The sequence below is a fragment of the Colobus angolensis genome, unplaced genomic scaffold (genome assembly GCF_000951035.1).
Source record: "Colobus angolensis palliatus isolate OR3802 unplaced genomic scaffold, Cang.pa_1.0 Scaffold32, whole genome shotgun sequence".
In the NCBI taxonomy this organism is placed as follows: Eukaryota; Metazoa; Chordata; class Mammalia; order Primates; family Cercopithecidae; genus Colobus; species Colobus angolensis.
This window is the reverse complement of record NW_012116488.1, coordinates 12,326,986-12,344,513: the sequence shown is the minus strand read 5'-3', so window position 1 is coordinate 12,344,513 and position 17,528 is coordinate 12,326,986. Positions and strand designations below refer to the sequence as shown.

General features: G+C 52.7%; 1 protein-coding gene across 1 annotated transcript in view; it reads right to left on the bottom strand.

Annotated features, from left to right (window-relative positions):
• Positions 1 to 415: 415 nt before the first annotated feature.
• PRIMA1 (proline rich membrane anchor 1) overlaps positions 416 to 17,528 on the bottom strand; it is a 68,484-nt gene continuing 51,371 nt past the window's right edge. The window contains exon 5 of the mRNA XM_011951562.1: positions 416 to 1,799. Within this exon, the coding sequence (XP_011806952.1) occupies positions 1,697 to 1,799 (103 nt within the window). The 3' untranslated portion in view covers positions 416 to 1,696. The remainder of the gene's footprint in view (positions 1,800 to 17,528) is intronic.

The window sequence follows — 17,528 nt, the reverse complement described above, 5'->3', positions numbered from 1 at the left end:
TGATGCCCAGGTGTCCAGGGGAAGCAAAATTCAAATCCAAACCCCAAACAAGTCCTCAAATAGAAGGAAATGAGGAAAGAAGAAAAACCCTTTATGGGAGGGTATGCCCTGGGCCTGTCCTCAACCTGCACCTGCTGACCTGGGCAGGACAATGACACACAGACAGCTCCGTGGGCACTAGGACTCTGGGACAATGGGCATTTTAAGGTTTGGCCCAAATGGGGACCGGTTTTCAGGTGTGTTTGTCTTCCCCAGACTTCAAAGTCTCACCAGTAGCTTAAACACCTACCAGAGGAGTACACTGGAGGTTTAGGAGGCAAATTAGGTCTTATAGGGCTCGACAGTGGAACCATTCAATCCATTGGGTTCCTTCTGAGCACATATGTAGGGGCGGTGGGGAGAGCCACAGGGCCAGGAGTTTCCCATTCATTTTCCAGGAGGTGCAAAATCATCCTGTCTCCATGGGCTTCCTGATGTGGCCCACAGGGAAGGCAGCCACTTGGGAGAGAGGCCAACCAGGCAGGGGTTACCAGCCTGGAGGACTCCTCTCCTCCTGTCCCATTTCATCTCTTGATCCTCCAACCACACTGGAGGACTCAGTGCTTCTATAGCATGAGATCTGTTTAGACATTGATAGGAAGACACTGGAAGAACAATACCTCCTTCTTGGTGACTGGGGCTCGGGGAGGGTAAAGTGGGGAGAGGATGGAGGACTCTGGGAGAGGGCCTGAGTACAACAGTCAGGCCTCAGGGGACTGTGGGGACATCCAGCGCCTGGCCAGCGTCAGCCTGGTACAGCATGCCCACCGTGGATTTGGCACAAGTAGTGGCCTCTGCCGACTAAGGCAGGGCCTGGCTCACATAGATGCATCAGTTCCTATGGGGTCAAGTGTGGGGATGAGTCTGAGGACAGGTGCAGTGGCCTCTGCCCTTACCCAGTGGCCCTGGGCCGCGGGTTCAGTGAGTTGTTTTGCCCCTGGAAGGCCAGGCACTGCCCCCGAGTGTAAACGCACTCGTATGTCTGCTCAGGAGGGGATTTTGCAGGCTGGGCTCACAGCCCTCCGTGGTAGGCAGTCAGGAGCCTAGGGTGTGGGGTATCAGTGGGGATAGGAGGGAGAAGGCAGGCCCTGAAGATTGACAACAATTGCAGATGGGGTGATGAACAGATGTGTGGGAAGCACCTTTGAAAGGGGACGTCTGTCTCCTGGCTGTGCCGATGGCTTCTGTTGAGAATGTGAACGGAGGAGCAGCCAGGCTTCCTGGGAGGAGGAGAGGTTTTCCGGCAGGGAGTGGGCCCTGGACCATCTTTCTTTTGGCTAAAGGGGGATGCCTCCCTGCCACAGCAGAAAGACAGATCCCCCTGGCTTCGCCAGTGTGCATGCTTTAGACAGCAGCTGGGGGCAGTCGACAGACCAGACACCAGACAGGGAAGAGGATGTGGAGGGCCTGGGGTGGGGACTGCCCAGGTGCTGCATGCAGCATGAGCCGGGCTCAGCCTGGTGTCCGAGCTGCCTTGGCCCGCAGGCTGACCAGGGGCAAGCCTGGGAAGAGAATGGTTTCTCCTTCGGGAGGCTCGGGGCCTGTGAGGCAATGAAGTCCTGGACAAGCTCAGAGTTAGCTCATGTCCACCTGCTTTCCCATGTCCACCAGTGCCACCAAGGTGTCCCTCTGGCCAGCGGGTCCAGGGCCTGCAGACTCACACCACTGTGTTGTTCACATCTACTCCTTTGTTGCTCTGCGAAGTACTCATGGGATACTCAGCAACGCTGGTGCCATTTTCGTCTTTTCTCAGTGGTTTCCTGGAAGTGCGGGGAGGGGACAGGGAAGGCAAGGGAGGGGGAGGCAGGGACTCCATTAGTTATCAATGATGGTGGGGTGTAACCTCCAGCTAGCATCCCTGCTCCGTGAGAGTGTCAGAAGGAAGCCCACAGCTCTGTTCTTGGTTAGCATCCTTGGGCTTTCAGTCCTTGAGGGGTTAATCAGCAGCTGGACGTGCTCTCAGCTCGGGTGTCATGAAAACCGGGGCACAGTTGAGAGGGAAAGAGGGGAGCTATTAATGATGAAACAGGGACAACAGGTATGAGTCAGGGCTGTTTTGGACAAACAAGAAAGTATGTTCAGTCTAGCACGGTCAAGCTTTGACTGATCTCTTTGATCAGGGCACAGTTAACAGAAGGGCTAGGGGGTGAGTTCTGCAATCTTCCTCAGTGTGGGCAAAGGCAAATGCAAAATGTGATGAAGCAGATGGTGGTAGTGGTGATGCTGGTGGTGGCAGTGGTAGTGGTGATGCTGGTGGTAATGGTAGTGGTGATGCTGGTGGTAATAGTGGTGGTGCTAGTGGTCATGCTGGTGATGCTGCTGGTAATGGTGGTGGTGATGCTGGTGGTAATGGTGGTGATGCTGGTGGTAATGGTGGTGGTGGTAGTGGTAGTGGTGATGCTGGTGGTAATCGGGTGGTGATGGTAGTGGTGATGTTGGTGCTGGTGGTGATGGTAGTGGTGATGCTGGTGGTAATGGTGGTGGTGGTAGTGGTGATGCTGGTGGTAATAGGGTGGTGGTGGTGATGCTGGTGGTAATGGTGGTGGCGGTGGTAGTGGTGATGCTGGTGGTAATCGGGTGGTGGTGGTAGTGGTGATGCTGGTGGTAATGGTGGTGGTGGTGATGCTGGTGGTAATGGTGGTGGCGGTGGTAGTGGTGATGCTGGTGGTAATCGGGTGGTGGTGGTAGTGGTGATGATGGTTTTGGTGCTGGTGGAGGTAGTAATGGTAATGGTGGCAGCAGTGATGATGCTAATAATGGTGGTGATGATAGTGATGGTTAGGGTAATGGTGGTGGTGATGGTTGGGTTGACAGTGGTGATGATGGTGATACTGGTGATAGAGGTGATGATGGTGGAGAAGGTCATAATGGTGGTGGTGATTGTGATCATGGTTACGATGGTGGTGGAGGTGGTATTGATGGTGGTGATGGCAGTGGTGGTGGTGATGGTGATAGTGGTAATGATGATGGGGTGAAGATGATGGTAACGATGATGATAGTGATGGTTTGGGTAATGGTGGTGGTGATGGTTGGGTTGACAGTAGTGGTGATGGAGGTGATGATGGTAGTGAAGGTCATATTGGTGGTGGTGATAGTGATAGTGGTTATGATGATGGAGGTGGTATTGGTGGTGGTGATGGAGATGGCAGTGGTGGTGGTGATGGTGATAGTGGTGATGATGGGGGTGGCAATGACAGTGATGGTAATGGCAATGGTGGTAGTGATGATGGTGGTGAATGTCTACACTAAATTAGTACACACCAGTGGTTCTTGAATACTTTAAATTGAGCCATTTGAAGCTCATTGCAGAGGGCCCTTAACCCCAAAAGCGGTTTTTCCTATTCATATAAGGCATCAGGAAGGCTGGGAGTGAGGCTCTGAGAAGGCTCTTGCTCATTTGCTGGGGTTTTGAAATTATGGTGTACTTTTGGGCCTGGCTCAAGTCTCACTTCCTCCCTCCCTCCCTCAAGTTGTTCAGCAGAGCTCTGGCCCCCAGCCTGAGTATCTGTATCCTCCTGGTCTAAGCCAATTCCAGGTAGCTCTCTGTAGCCCAATTCCATGCCACAATTCTGCTATCTCATCCCCATGGGGCAGTAGCCCAGCCCCCTCCAGGGTTCCCAGGGGTGCCAAGGTTGAGCCTGGATCTGCCCTTGCTGGGAGTTGTCCAGAATGGACATTTATGGTCATTGTCATAGGCCCAGGAATTGATTGCTTCTGCCTTTTCAAATGTCCCCAGAGCCTCCCCAGAGCCATAGTCAGAAGAGCTGGTGCCTGGTGATCAGCTCGATGTCTCCAGGACAAAGCCATAACTGAGTGAGTTCAGGGAAGGCAGGGTCTGTGAGGGGATCATTAGCAGTTCATGGGAAGAATGATCAGGCCTACTCAGAGACTACACGCCGAGCTCAGTCTGGTAGTGAGCTGTTCCCTTTTCTCCTGCAGCAGAAGTAGCTCAAAACATCTGCTAAGCAAGTCAAGTGCACTCACTCCAGGTGGTCAAGCCCAGCCACCGCAGCTTCTTCTAGGAATGCAAGAGGCAAACCCACAATTCCTCCCACAGTGCATCATGCTTTGTGCAAAGCACTGTCAGTCACAGAGATTTCCTTGTCCCTTCTCTCAGTGGTCACCTGAAGAAGCTAGGCCTGGAGTAAGAGATTCATTTCATGGGGAAACTGAGGCTTAGGGAGGGCTTAATATGCCCAAGGATGCTCATCTGGTTTGTGGTGGGGCCGGGACCACCACTCACTAACACTGTGTCTTGGCCAGACATTTATCTTCCCATTATTATTATTATTTTGGAGATGGGGTCTTGCTCTGTTGCCTAGGCTGCAGTGCAGTGGCATCACCACAGCTCACTGCAACCTTGAACTCCTGAGCTCAAGCGATCCTCCAGCTTTAGCCTCCTGAGTAGCTGGGACTACAGGCGTGTGCCACCAAGCCTGGCTAATTTTTAATTTTTTTGTAGACACAGGGTCTTGCTATGTTGCCCAGGCTGTTCTTGAACTCCTGGCCTCAAGTGATCCTTCTGTCTCAGCCTCCCAAAGTGCCAGCATCTTCCCATTTAATCAGCATTCCCAGCAGGTATTCCCCTATGAGCTCTGGGATCTCATCAACTTGGGAAAGCCTTCTTCCACTCTCCTCTTAGAGATTCTGCAGAGTCCTCCAAGAAGCCTATCTCCTTTTGCTTTAACTCAGCATATCCCACATATGAATCTGAGAACCCCATTTACGTAGATGCTAACAGATACTCTCTGTTTACAGGCCTCAGCTGTGCTACCTTGTTTATGTCGGGATCCATGGGAAATGATGGACTCTGTAGCCAAGCTCTGCCCTGGGCCTTTTGCTCCCTCTGTCCCCTTCATCCCCATTCCTGTCCTACCCACCCCTTTCCAGGGAGCCTTAAGCAGCTCTGATGTTGCCAGGTGTGCCTGACTTCTGACTCCATGAAATCCGCATGTCCTGGACAATTTGTGGCGGTGGCATTTTCTTACAGTGAGATCCTGTGCTCCTCCAGTGAGGCCACTGATGGACTCAAGTGGGATAAATGTATCATGAATACATGAGGGGAAGAAAGGACATCAGCATCAGGATTCCAGAAAATATTAACAGGCAAAAAAGAGTCTGGACCCAAGCCCACACTGCATTCTCCTTAATAGATACTACATATTGGGCTTAGGGCTAAAATAAAAACAATTGCAACAGGTCCAGATCATGGGAGAGATGGCTTAAGGGCCTTCTAGGGTGGATAATGAAGAAATGAAGAAGGCGGCTTGGAGCTCCCTTAGAAATGACTAAACCTGGAGGGCTCAAGGTTTCCACCCTTTTTAGGGGAAGGGGAGGAGGTCAGCAGGATTTCTACTGGCAGGAGGCAAGGAGAGAGTTCTAAAGTCATCTTTAGATGTCGTCTGTGAGACCCCTTCGTACTCACAGGCCCTGGGGAAGAGGTGGCTTGGGAGAGCTAAGCAGGAAGCGAGTATGGCAGGAGGATCCTGGAGGGCAGGGTGAGAAGGGGGCCCAGGGCCTTCTCAGCTGCTCAGCCAGTTTCCCAGATAGGAAACAGGCAGGCGGGCTTGGCAGGGGCTGTTTCTGGCAAAGAAGGCACCTGTGGCAGGTACGGGCCCCAGACAGGAGCATTCGGGAGCCTGTGTATGGTGATGGGAGAAGGTGGCAGCCGAGGGCTCTCCTGAGAAGTGGCCATGATCCGTTCCCCTCCTGCCACCAGAAATGAGTCCCCAACCACTCTGATGTCTGGACTGTTGCTCCCAAAGCCTTTCTGGGATTCACTGAAGCCCCAAGGAAGTTGGGTGTTCCCTAAAGCAGAAGATGGCTCCAGCTCTGCACCTCCCCAACTCCGCCCTTCCACCAAGCATGGCACTTCAGGGTGACACTGCGGAAGTGCTAAGAGGCAGATGCCAAGGCTCAGTAAACCCTTATCCCACCACTTTCTGGCCGTGTGACCTTAGGCAAGCTACATAGCCTCTCTATGCCTCAGTTTCTCGTCTTTGAAATGAGCACAATAGTGGTGTCCATTTCATAGGTTTGTTGGGAGGATTAAATGCGTTAGTCCATGTCAAGCACTTAGACAAGCGTCTGGCATACTGTAAGTGCTCCATAAATGTTTGTTAGCTCTCAGTACTGCTGGGGAAAAGGTGTCAGCAGGTAGCTGGCCCCACTGACTCGCAACAGCCAAAGTTCTCTAGTCTGCACAGACTTCCTACCTAACACGTGCCCCGTGGGGTTCCGGAAATGCTAGAGAGAGTTGTTAGGACCCAGCCTGACTCTGCAGCTCTGTGAGTCAGCTGAGGCTGGTCTCACTAAACCAAGAAGAGGCATTTCCACCCTGGTCCAGGCAGAGATGGCCACAGAGGGCTCCCTAAATGGCATGGTTCCTAGAAACCAAGAGAGAGGTTAGTGAGACTTTCCTTGGCGGCACCCAGGATTCTTGCCTGTAGGAGGGTGGGCTCTGCCACCTGGAGACTTCTCGTCCCCTGCCCTGGGCTTGGAGGGCAGCAGGTCCCCACATTCCCTGCTCAGAGTGCCATGCGGACAGCTCCAGTTGCACATGCCAGCAGCCACGAGGGGCCCCTGCAGAAACCATGCCTCCACCAGCATCTCTGGCCTGGCAAGGAGGGCCGGGACCCAGGTACCCCTCTTAGGCCCCGCTGACCATGATGTGACAGCCTCCCCCTCAGCCTGCTGCTCTGTGGGGATGGAAGAGATGGAGGCAAAGAACAGCTCTGGGAGTCTGAGAAGGGAGGCTCTCTTCCTGCCTCATGTGCCCCTGGGAGAAGTAAAAGTTAAAGGTTCCGGACTCACCTCTTATGAAGGCATTCATCCCCCCAACTGCCCACGCTTGACACCCCCCACACCCATACATATACATGAACCTGCATAACACACACAGGCACATATACATAGACACATGTACATATGCACGAATCCACACATACACACGTATGCCAACACACACATGTACAATATACACAGACACATGTACATATGCACAAACCCATACAAACATGTACCTACACACACATATGTATGCACACACACAGGCACATACACATAGACACATGTACACATGCATGAATCTACACATACACACGTGTGCAAACACACACATATACAATATACACAGACACATGTACATATGCACAAACCCATACAAACATGTACCTACACACACACTTGTATGCACACACACAGGCACATACGCATAGACACATGTACACATGCACAAATCCACACACACACAATAGACACACACACGTACGCAAACACACACATATGCAATATACACATAGACACATGTACATATGCACAAATCCACACACACACAAACAGTATACATACACAGACACATGTACATATGCACAAACCCATACAAACATGTACCCACACACACACATGCACACACACAGGCACATCCACATAAACAAACGTACAAATCCACACACACAATATACACATACATGCAGACACATGTACATATGCACAAATCCACACACACAATATATACACATACACACATGTCCCTACACACATATGCACGCACACATGTGCATATGCATACACACATACGTATGAATACACATATGCATGCACATGCCTATATACATATATCCCCACATTCATATACACACACACTCAGCGTTGCATGATAAGACTCCTCTGTAGACCTCGGACTTCCCCGAACCTGGGTCAAGAAGCTGAAAAACGCCTTTCTGAGCCTCAAAGGTGTCACCATGAGAAGCAGCAGCCCCACGTCCAGCCTCCATCGTCCAGGCGGTGGGAGACAGGCATGCAGCAGATGAGCGTCCTCACAGCCAGTGGGACCCACTGTCTGGGCCATCCCCTGGGATCACCTGTCTGGCCGCCTCTGCTGAACTGTGGCGGAACTGGTGCCTGTGCATTTCTCATGCTTGCATCCTCCCCTGGGAGCTGTGGGCTGAGGGGAGCAGAGAGAGCTCTGCCCGGGGAGGGCCTGCTCACAGGTGTGACTCTCTCTCCCCTTGAGCACCGCTCTGCAGCCTGGGATTTGTTCTAGGGCAGAGCCCTTCCCAGCCCGGATGCTGAAGAAAGGATTGCAGGGTAACGCACAGAGCCCTGGACAGGGGACCTCCAAGGTAGCTCAGGCCTCGGTGACTGTCCTTCAAGCTGCCGAGATGCCAGAATCATGCTGGGGGATGGAGATCCCTGCTGGGGATTCTGTGGGCAGAAGCAGCCCAGATGGTGTCTGTCTCACTGGAGATCTGGGCACCCGCCTCCCTCAAACTCCAGCGACAATGCCTCCCTGCCACCCGCCTCTGTGCTGGGGATGAGGGGGCTGGGGAACACCTCTGGGTAGAGGGGCCTTCGGCTGAGGTCTGGTGGGGGTTTTATACAGAACAGGTGGGCACAGGCGGACACATATGGGCATGCCTTTGGACACCAGCCCCAGGTCACAAAACCTCCTTCACCTTGTCTTGCTGTCATAAAACCTCCCTTCACCTTGTCTTGATGTCACAAAAGGCCTTCACTGGTAATGGGAATACTCAAAGCCATCTGTTCCTCCTAGAGGCTGGGTTTCCAGGAGAGACCTGCCCTGATCTCCTGGGCGGTCATGCCCCACCAGGGCTCCCCTGCATCCTATGCTTCTCAGCTGTCCTGAGCCAGCCCAGCCCAGCCTGGTCACCATGGGCACTACAGAAATGCCCAGCACTGCTTCAGGGGCTCCTGAAGCAAACAAGGAGGTTGAGAGGCTATCTACCTCAGTGGTCCATCCCCCTCCCCGGACTCCCCAACCTCAGGCACAGGGCACCTCTCTTCACGGGCAAGATTCCTCCACAGGTGGCTCCACCTCCAGGGTCCTGTGGGTTTGGCTCATTTGAGTGCACAAAACGGACTCATATGGCCCAAGGACACTGGCCTCGACCTGGTACCAGGTTGGCAGTCATCTGACCAGCAGTACACAAATGAACAGATTGCAGCAAATTAGGAGAGGAACTACGACAGCAAAGAACCAGGCGTTGAGGGAGAGGATAGCAGGAGGCCTGGTAGGCCGACAGGTCAGCGAGGTCCAGGGGGTGAGAAGGACCCTGCCATGAAAGGAGCAGGACAGAGCCAGGATGGAGGCCCATGCAGCTGGAGAGGCCAGAGCGAGGGCAGAGAGGAGGAGAAAAACACCAGCAGGAGAGGTGGGGCAGGAGCCAGCCCCTGCAGGGTGCAGCTGGCAGGTGCAAGGTGTCTGGGTCTTATCCTGACTGCAGAGGTCGTCATCTGAGGGCTTCTTAAATGGGGGTTCCCATTTACCCTCACCCTGCCCCATGACCTTGACCCATCATGTCTGGAGAGATGAGTCCAGAGAGGCATGAATTTCTTGATGACAAAAGAAAAAGGCCCTAAGAAGCAGGGATCCGTCTGGGTCTCCCATCAGCTGGCCCTGGGCACACCCTCAACCTGCTGAGCCTTCTGTCCATGACCGTCCACAGTGCACGGAGGCCTGGGCTCCATGTCCCCCACACCAAGGATGCCAGCAGATGAAGCAGGCTCCTCCCTGCTGCCTGCCTCATACAGCAGGATGGGATTTTATCACCCATCATGGAAGATCGGTCTTTATGGGGGGACAAGTAAGTCCTAAGAAGCCTCTCAGCCCAGGGCAGATCAGAACCTCATGCTCCTGCCCCATGCTGGCCTGATCTCTTCCTGGATGGAGCATGTGGGTGTGATGGTGAGGACACTGCAGCTTCTGGGACTCCAAAGAGCCAAGCCCAAGACAGCGTAGAAGGTGGCATTCAGGCCCAGGGGAAGGCACACTGGCCAAGGAGTCAAAAGATTGAGTCTTGATTCTGGACTAAGCACAGGTGCCAGCTCCTTGAATCCAGCCCAGGTTCCAAAGGATGCCGGATGGTCTCTGAGCAGCCAAGGCCATGCATCAATGCTCAGCACTTGCCCTAAAGAGGCCCTTCCTTGGAGTATACTAACTTTGACCTGACTCATAGTACAACCAGGCATGGCGATTCTGGGTTGGCTTTGGTGCAGTGGGGAGAAGGAAGTGTTGCTACACGTATGCATATGAACAGCAGGGAGAGGTGAAAGATGAGAACTGCATTGAGACCCCACCTGGTCAAAAGGCTTTGGCCCATGAGATAGCCCTAGCCTCAGGGCCCCAGGAATGCACCAAGATGCATTCAAGGTGAATTTCTTGCTCCTGGAAGTTTGTGGTGAGTTGAGGGTGGATGAAGCGCTTCCACTCCTGTCCTGATTCCTGGTCCTCACTGCTGGCCTCTGGGCCTGGCCTACCTTTTCTTCCCCTTCCCCCTCCTTTGGCCCTGACTCTGCAGATCAGCTGAAGGCCAAAGCAGGCAACAAGGGAGAGAGGGCTGGGTTGGCATCTGGCACAGTAGGTGTGTCCTGCGGGGAGGAAGAAGAGGAGGTAGATGGCGGGGCTGCTCCACAGCGTTCACAGCCTGGGAGTGTGTCATGCCCAGGTGGGAGAGAGGCTGTGTCATTCCGAAGCTTGGAGAGGGGACCACTGAGTCAGGGTACTTGCACTTGAGCTAGAGTGTGGAGAAGGGAGAGAACTGCAGGAGGCATACTGAAGAAATGGGGCTGGGAGGGCGGGGGCAGGAATGGCAGGGGGCTGGGAAAACTGAAACTGGTGAAGGGGTGAGGCCCAACACTTAAAATTGGGTGCATGCTATTTACACCAAAAGCAGACTATTTCACTCATCCAGATAGAGAAAAAAAGTGAGTTTCCTGCAATTCTAAATAGAGTTTGTCAGTTTAAAAGGTGGACTCTGGCAAGTCTGTGGGAACAAGCCTCCATTCACACCACAGAAACCACCACCGAATAGTTACTATGTGCCAGGCATCGTGCCAGGCACCATCGGGAGAGAGATGAGTAAGACAAGATGACCAATCCCCATCTACCGTGTGTGCACACAACCACTCATACGCAAGTGTGTGGGCACACAAAAACTGACATACACCTACCTACAGCAGAAAGCAGAATTGTAAATTCAGGGAGAGCTATGACTCTAGCAGTTGGACAGGGAAGAGAGAGCTCTATACTCGTCCAGGATGACATCTCAGAGGAGGTGGCATTTGAGTTGGGACTCCAGGGAGGAACAGCAAGGACTCAACTGGAAGAAGTGAGGGGAAGGACACTGACCAGAGAGTGCTCCAGGAGTGCTCAATGAGCCAAGAGGAGGGCAGGAAACCTCTGGAACCTGAACCACTTCTCTCCCCATCAAGGCCTCAGTTCCCACATCAGTAAAACAAGAGATTGGCCCTTGACCATGAAGGTTCATTCTGGCTCAGACTCCATAGGAAACTCATTTCCACCCCTCCCTGGCATTCCAGGTGCCCCAGGTAATCAGATCTTCTTTATACGCCACACATTCAGTAAGAACTAACCTTTCTCTGGGCTATCCCAATGCTCCAAAAAGAGTGTAAATTCTGAAAAGAAAACTAATTTCACTGATTAACTTTCTATCGAGTCTATGATCCAGGAAAGATCTTGGGAAAAATATCCATGGAAGAATCAAGCTAAGGAGATGAGGAACTGGAGTTGGAGAAGGAGAGAACTGAGGGTAGCAGGTTCCCAGGGAGGAGCCGTGTTGGGATCATCCAGCTTGGAAGGGTGCTGGAGAGAACTATTGTAGGGTGACAACTGTGCAACAAGCTCAGAGACCCACAGTCCACCCAGAGAGGAGCATGGAGCCCCCAGGACAAAAATGCACTGTGTTGAGAGGAGGCATTGTTAACCCCAGGAAAGGAAATAGCATAGTACACTATGTGGCTCAGCTATGCACAATATGTTCTTTGTTACACTAAGGTAAGCACTGAATAGGCACAGAATCCCATACTGAACCCCATTCTAGGTGGAGAATGAGAAGAGGGGGAAGTATGTTGTATGTCTGTACTGCAAGGGTGCTGGCCTTGGTATCTTCCATAGCAGAAAGTAATAGTGCTTAAAATGGAAAGAAAATTTAAATAGCAGTATACACATCACTTAGCATATGGAGAGAAATATCAGAAGAAACAGCTAACTGTTGAAAGTGGTTGCCTCTCAAGAATGAGACTTGGGGGAAGAGACAGGGGGCTGCTGTTTTTCTTAAGAGCCTTGGGAGCACATTTGACATTTTAAACCATAGTATGTATATGTAATCCTTTGATAAAAAATTAAAACTAAATTAAAAAGACGGAATAAATGTACAATGCCCTAGCCATACTTTTTAGTCATTAAGCTGTCTCAAAAGGCATGCACAACATGCCTAACTCTTTGGAGAGGATGCAACCTTCGTTCCTTTCTCTTTCTCTTCCCTATTACCCTGTATTTTTTTCTCTTCATAGTCTTTAAGATCACCTCATTTATTAATTTGCTGGTGTGTGTGCTTAATCTGCCTCCTCCAGCAGGAGGAGAACAGGGACTGTCTTGTTTCTTCTGCATCCTTTGTACTTAGTTCCTAGTACACAGTAGGTGCTCAATAAATGGATCAACACTAAACAGTCCTGTGCCAGTCAATGGGTTTTCTAAGGCACCATCAAAAAGACTTGAGCATTCAAAAGTGCTCGTTCTACTGAAAGTGGCTCAACCACAAACAGCTGATGAGGGCCAGAGCCCGGCAAGAAGTGATGCTTAGGCACATTCACGCACACTCAAGCCCATGTCCAGGAGGCAGCACGCTTATTTAAGGTTAGCAGTGAACGTCTGCAGGGTCAGCCAAACTGTACTGTAGCCTTGTATTGGTCTTTCCGTGAGAGGTCTTTTCTGTGAGAGGAAAATGTCTGTCCAATGGCTTCATGGCAATTGAGAACAGGCCCACGCCACGGATGGCCAATGGAGGCAAGGTGCTTTTCCTGTGCCGGTGTGGGCATGTCTCCGTGGAGGGGGTGAGCATCATCTCCCCTCAACACAGGAGCTCTTCTCTGAGTGAAGGGTGTGGCTGTCAGAGAAGCTGTAAATACCACCCCAGGAAAATAGCCTCATTCCTGCAAGTGCACAGGCCTGTGGGGCTCCCCCAGCTGGAATCTGAGGTCTACTTGGGCAATGGGTGCCTTGCCCCTTGGAGCTTTATCTTGATTACTCTCTGTGGTTATCACCTGTTTTAAGTTTGTCTCCTGCCCTGGATGGACACTCGTGTTGTCTCTGCTCTTCTGCCTCTCCTCTAATTGTGATCCACAGTTCTTTGGGGGCAGTCTGGTCTGATTAATGCCTACTTCTTCCCCCAAAAAGGTATGTGCAGTGTGGGCAGGGACTGTGCCGGTGGTGCCCACTCCTGTAGCCCAGTGCCTGGCACCTGGTCCTGGCACCTGGTTCAGCTCTGGTGGGCAGAGTGATCAGCATTTATACATCCAAGTAGCTGAATGCCCGAGTGGCGATGGTCCCCCTGCAATCCAGGACAGGGACACAAAAGGCTGCTCGGAGATTGTCATTTCAGAGAGGGAAAACGGAGGCCACAGAGGGAAGTGATACCTGCTGAGCCCGGGTAAGCCCGGCTGGGCTGGGGGTGGGAAAGGGAACAGGCCTGGGGGCTTGACTCCCAGTTCTAGGCTCTTTTAACAAATCAGGCTGTCCTGCTGTCAGAAATGTGCCCGTCAGGCCTAGGGGTGGGAGGGTGCCCAGGTGCCAGGCACAGGGGTACACAGCACCCAAGGGCTCTGGGGTCTGCTCTCCATGCGGCTGTAGATAAAGAGGCTTGTTTACAACAAGCCCAGGGCAATGAAACCACCAAAGTGCATGTTGCATGGGCTCCCCATGTCTGGGAACCCCCTCTGGAGTCTGGGGTCATCAACAGTGGAGTTGGGGGCTGCTGCTCATGCTCATGCAAATTCAATAAACACCCTCCCTGCCCAGTCCCCTGGCCTGGCTAATGCACCTCTTTAAGAAACCCCTCCCCACCGCCCACTGGCTACCAGGTCTAGGCAAGATGTCCCTCCTCTGAACTCCCCCAGCCTGAAGGCTCCCTGAGTACGGTCTACCCAGTGCACAGGTGGGACTTGGTGAAGGTTTGCTGGGTCACAGGAGGAAGCGTTAATTCACCTAATCTGCGTCTAGCAAGTGCTAGTGAGACTTCCTCCTGCCAAGGTCCAGTCCCCTCTCAGCCAGGCCTTGGACACAGATGTGAGGGCCCTGCAGGCTGCGCCTTCTACAACTGCAACTCAGCCCTTGGTGTCCACCTGTCCCTGCCAAGGCCCGTGTCCCAGCAGCTGACACCCCCAGGTGCCAAGGCATCTCCAGAGTCACCTCCTCCCTGACCTACCCGATTCTAGAAACATCCTCTCGGCAACCTGGCTCTGAAAGGCTGTGTTGGGGCCATTTACAAAGATCTCTTGGAAATCCCTAGGACTCGAGGGTATGAGAGTTAAAAAAAAAAAAAAAAAAAAGAGTAGGATTTATCACTAAATTTTCCTTTTAATGGTTTTGCAGTGACATGAGATACTTTTGTTTCCTGAGAGAAAAGGCATGTTTCAGATGAATTATTGACCAAAAACAATTGGCCGTGAGCAAGAAATCCTCCGCTTGGCTGGAGAGAAATGTGGACAGGCAGCTGGCCTGAGTGAGGATGCTATCTCTTACAGCCCTAGCTGAGGTCAGTGCCTGGGGGGCAGTGGGGAGCACTTTGCTCTGTAGGCAGGGTTGCAGCTTCTGCTGCCTCTTTCTCTCTCCACCAAGGGGTTAGGCCTCCTCCCTAGCCTCCTTCTAGGTGGGTTCTGGCAGCATTGGGCTCTATTTCTCCTTCACCTGCAGTGAGCACAAGTCCCCTCTTGTCATTAAATATCTGCTGCACCAGGGATGCTCTCTCTGGATTATGAAGACCTCGAGGTCAAAGGGCTGGGTCCTGTTCCTCGGTGTCCCCAGGTCTTGGTCCAGAGATGGATGCCGAGCCTGGTGCGGGGCAGCAAAGGGACTGTGCAGCAGAGCGTCCGCTTACACCCCACCTGCCTGCTTCACCGGCTTTCTGCCCTGTGCTCCCGGGAGGCTGACCTTACTGACTGTGTGTCCTGATTCCCCTGCTTCTTGGGTTGGGCCAGTGGGAGGCACCCACTGTAAACCTAAGCGTGGAGAGCCGCTGGGAGCATTTCTTCCCCCTTCCTCCCTGTTTTGGGGCTGCTTCTCTGACAGTTCCAACCTCAGCTCCTGCTAGGCGGCCCTTCTCCTAAGTGCGAGTCTCTCATAAGGTTCCCACAGCACTAGTTCCCCACTGGTCTGTCTTCCTAGAGGTGCCAACCGCTCCCACTCTGCAAGTCACTGAGTGCCTCACTTGCCCCATCTGCTCTCTGGGCCTGCCCAAAGCGCTGGAATAATCCTCGCCAATCGCTGGAGGAAGCCCCGCCCATGCCCCACAGGAGCCCCACCCACAACACTGGAAGAAGCCCCACTCACACCCCTGGAAGCCCCGCCCACGCCCTGGTGGAGCCCCGCCCATGTCCCTGGAAGAAGCCTGTTATCTGAAGTCGGTCCACTGAGCCATCTGGGATGAGTTCTGTTTTTTCCAGGGTGCTAACAGACCCAGGAGCTAAGAGCTCAGAGAGAGTGGAAAGGGACAGACCGGAGGCCCCTCTAGCTGCTCTGAGATGACACCCCTCACACCCTTCCTGGGAGCCCCCCAGCCCAGCTGAAACAAAGCCCAGCAGGCTACGCTGGTCGGCACTGCCATAGTGAGCTATTCATGTGACTTTGTTCTCTTTCCCTCCTCCCGTAGAAGCAGGTAGCACATTTCTTCAGGGGAGGTTTGGGGCAGGGAGGGAGGCAGAAGTGGCTCAGGTGTCTTTTGTAAGAACATGAGCTTATATTAAACAGATTATTCATGTTGAGCCTCTCCCAGGGGAAGTGGAGCGTGTCTGCTAGGAGACTGGCAGCCGTGGCCTGGTGGTGCACACTCTTCCCCCAAAAAAGTAGCTACCGAAGCTAATCTTCAGTGCTTCCTAGTGTCTAGAGTCACAAGCAAAGTCACCACTCAGCCTAGTGACAAAGGCCTCCCCAGTCAGGCTCACGGCTTCCTCCAGCCTCATCTGCGTCGCAGGTGCTTCCTGGTGGCCGGCTGCTTCCCCTCACAGGTGCCTTGACCTAGAATGCCTCCCCTGCTCTGCTACTTAAAACCCTCCTCCCATTCCAGCAGGCCCTCAGCTCAAATGCTTTATAGTCCAGATCAGAATGCACCGTGACTCCTCCAGGCAGCCACAGCAGGCTGCCAGCAAACCTCCCACAGCCTCATGGAGCAGCCTGTGGGCACAGCCTGGATCTTACCTGTTTGCAGGCCCACCAAGCCTGGCACAAAGGAGGTGCCTACAAAACACATGGGAATTGGATGAGCTATGTCCCCTGGGAGACTCCAACCATCCACCTTGGTTTTCTTTCTTCCTTTTTTTTTTGAGATGGAGTCTTGCTCTGTCGCCCAGTAGCCTGGAGTGCAGTGGTGCAATCTCAGCTCACTGCAACCTCCGCCTCCCGGGTTCAAGCGATTCTCCTGCCTCAGCCTCCCGAGTAGCTGGGATTATAGGCATCCGCCACCATGACCTGCTAAGTTTTGTATTTTTAGTAGAGATGGGGTTTTACCATGTTGGTCAAGCTGGTCTCAAACTCCTGACCTCAGGTGATCCACCCACCTTGGCCTCCCAAAATGCTGGGATTACAGGCGTGAGCCACTGTGCTTGGCCCCACTTTGGTTTTCAAGAGTAGGCCCCTGCCCAGAGTTACAGGGTCTTGAAGCACTGGGCCTTTCTGTCTGTATGTCCTTCTGGCCTCAGAGAAGCACAGACAGATCTCACCAAACCCCAAGTGTCCCCTCTCCTGCATCCCTGAGGAAGGGCAGGCAGGAATACTGAGGTCTCTTCTTAGCCCAACACTGGAGTCTAACTCATCAATAACCCTGAAACACGGTGCTGTAGTCAGGGCTGGGCTTCGGAGTCTCTTTGTTCTGGGTTCAATTTCTGACTCCATTACTTGCCAGCCATGCACCCCGGGCAGCTCTCTAACTCCTTAGAACCTCAACCTCCTCTGCAAAATGGAGTTGATTGGGAAAATGTAGGTGGAGATGAACTAAGAGAACATTGGTGAGGAGAGGAACCCAGTGCCTGGCTGAGGTATTGCTGATTACAGTTATGCCTGTGTTATTTATCAGTGTTTTTGGAGACTGCCCCACAGCATGTGCTTTTGGGCAGAGGGGGCTCTGAGTTTGGGTTCTCGGCTGGGTGGCAGATGCCCAGGGCATGGCCTGTCCAGCGTAGAGCCGCCATGCCCGGGCCCTGCCCCCAGGTATCCTCCCTCCTGTGCCCCGTTACCAGGATGCTCCTGGTCTATTGGCTTTCCACGCCCCCACCCTGTGTGCCTGATCGTGCACTTGTTTTAAGACTTTTACCTTGATATTTTACTCTCTGCTTTTGAATTACTAAAGTGACATCACATAGAACAACCAATTTAAAGAGTAAACTTAAATATTTTAGGTGTTAGGAATGTTCTTAATGTGGGGCCTTTAATTTTGGGAGTCAGGAAATGTTTTAAAAAC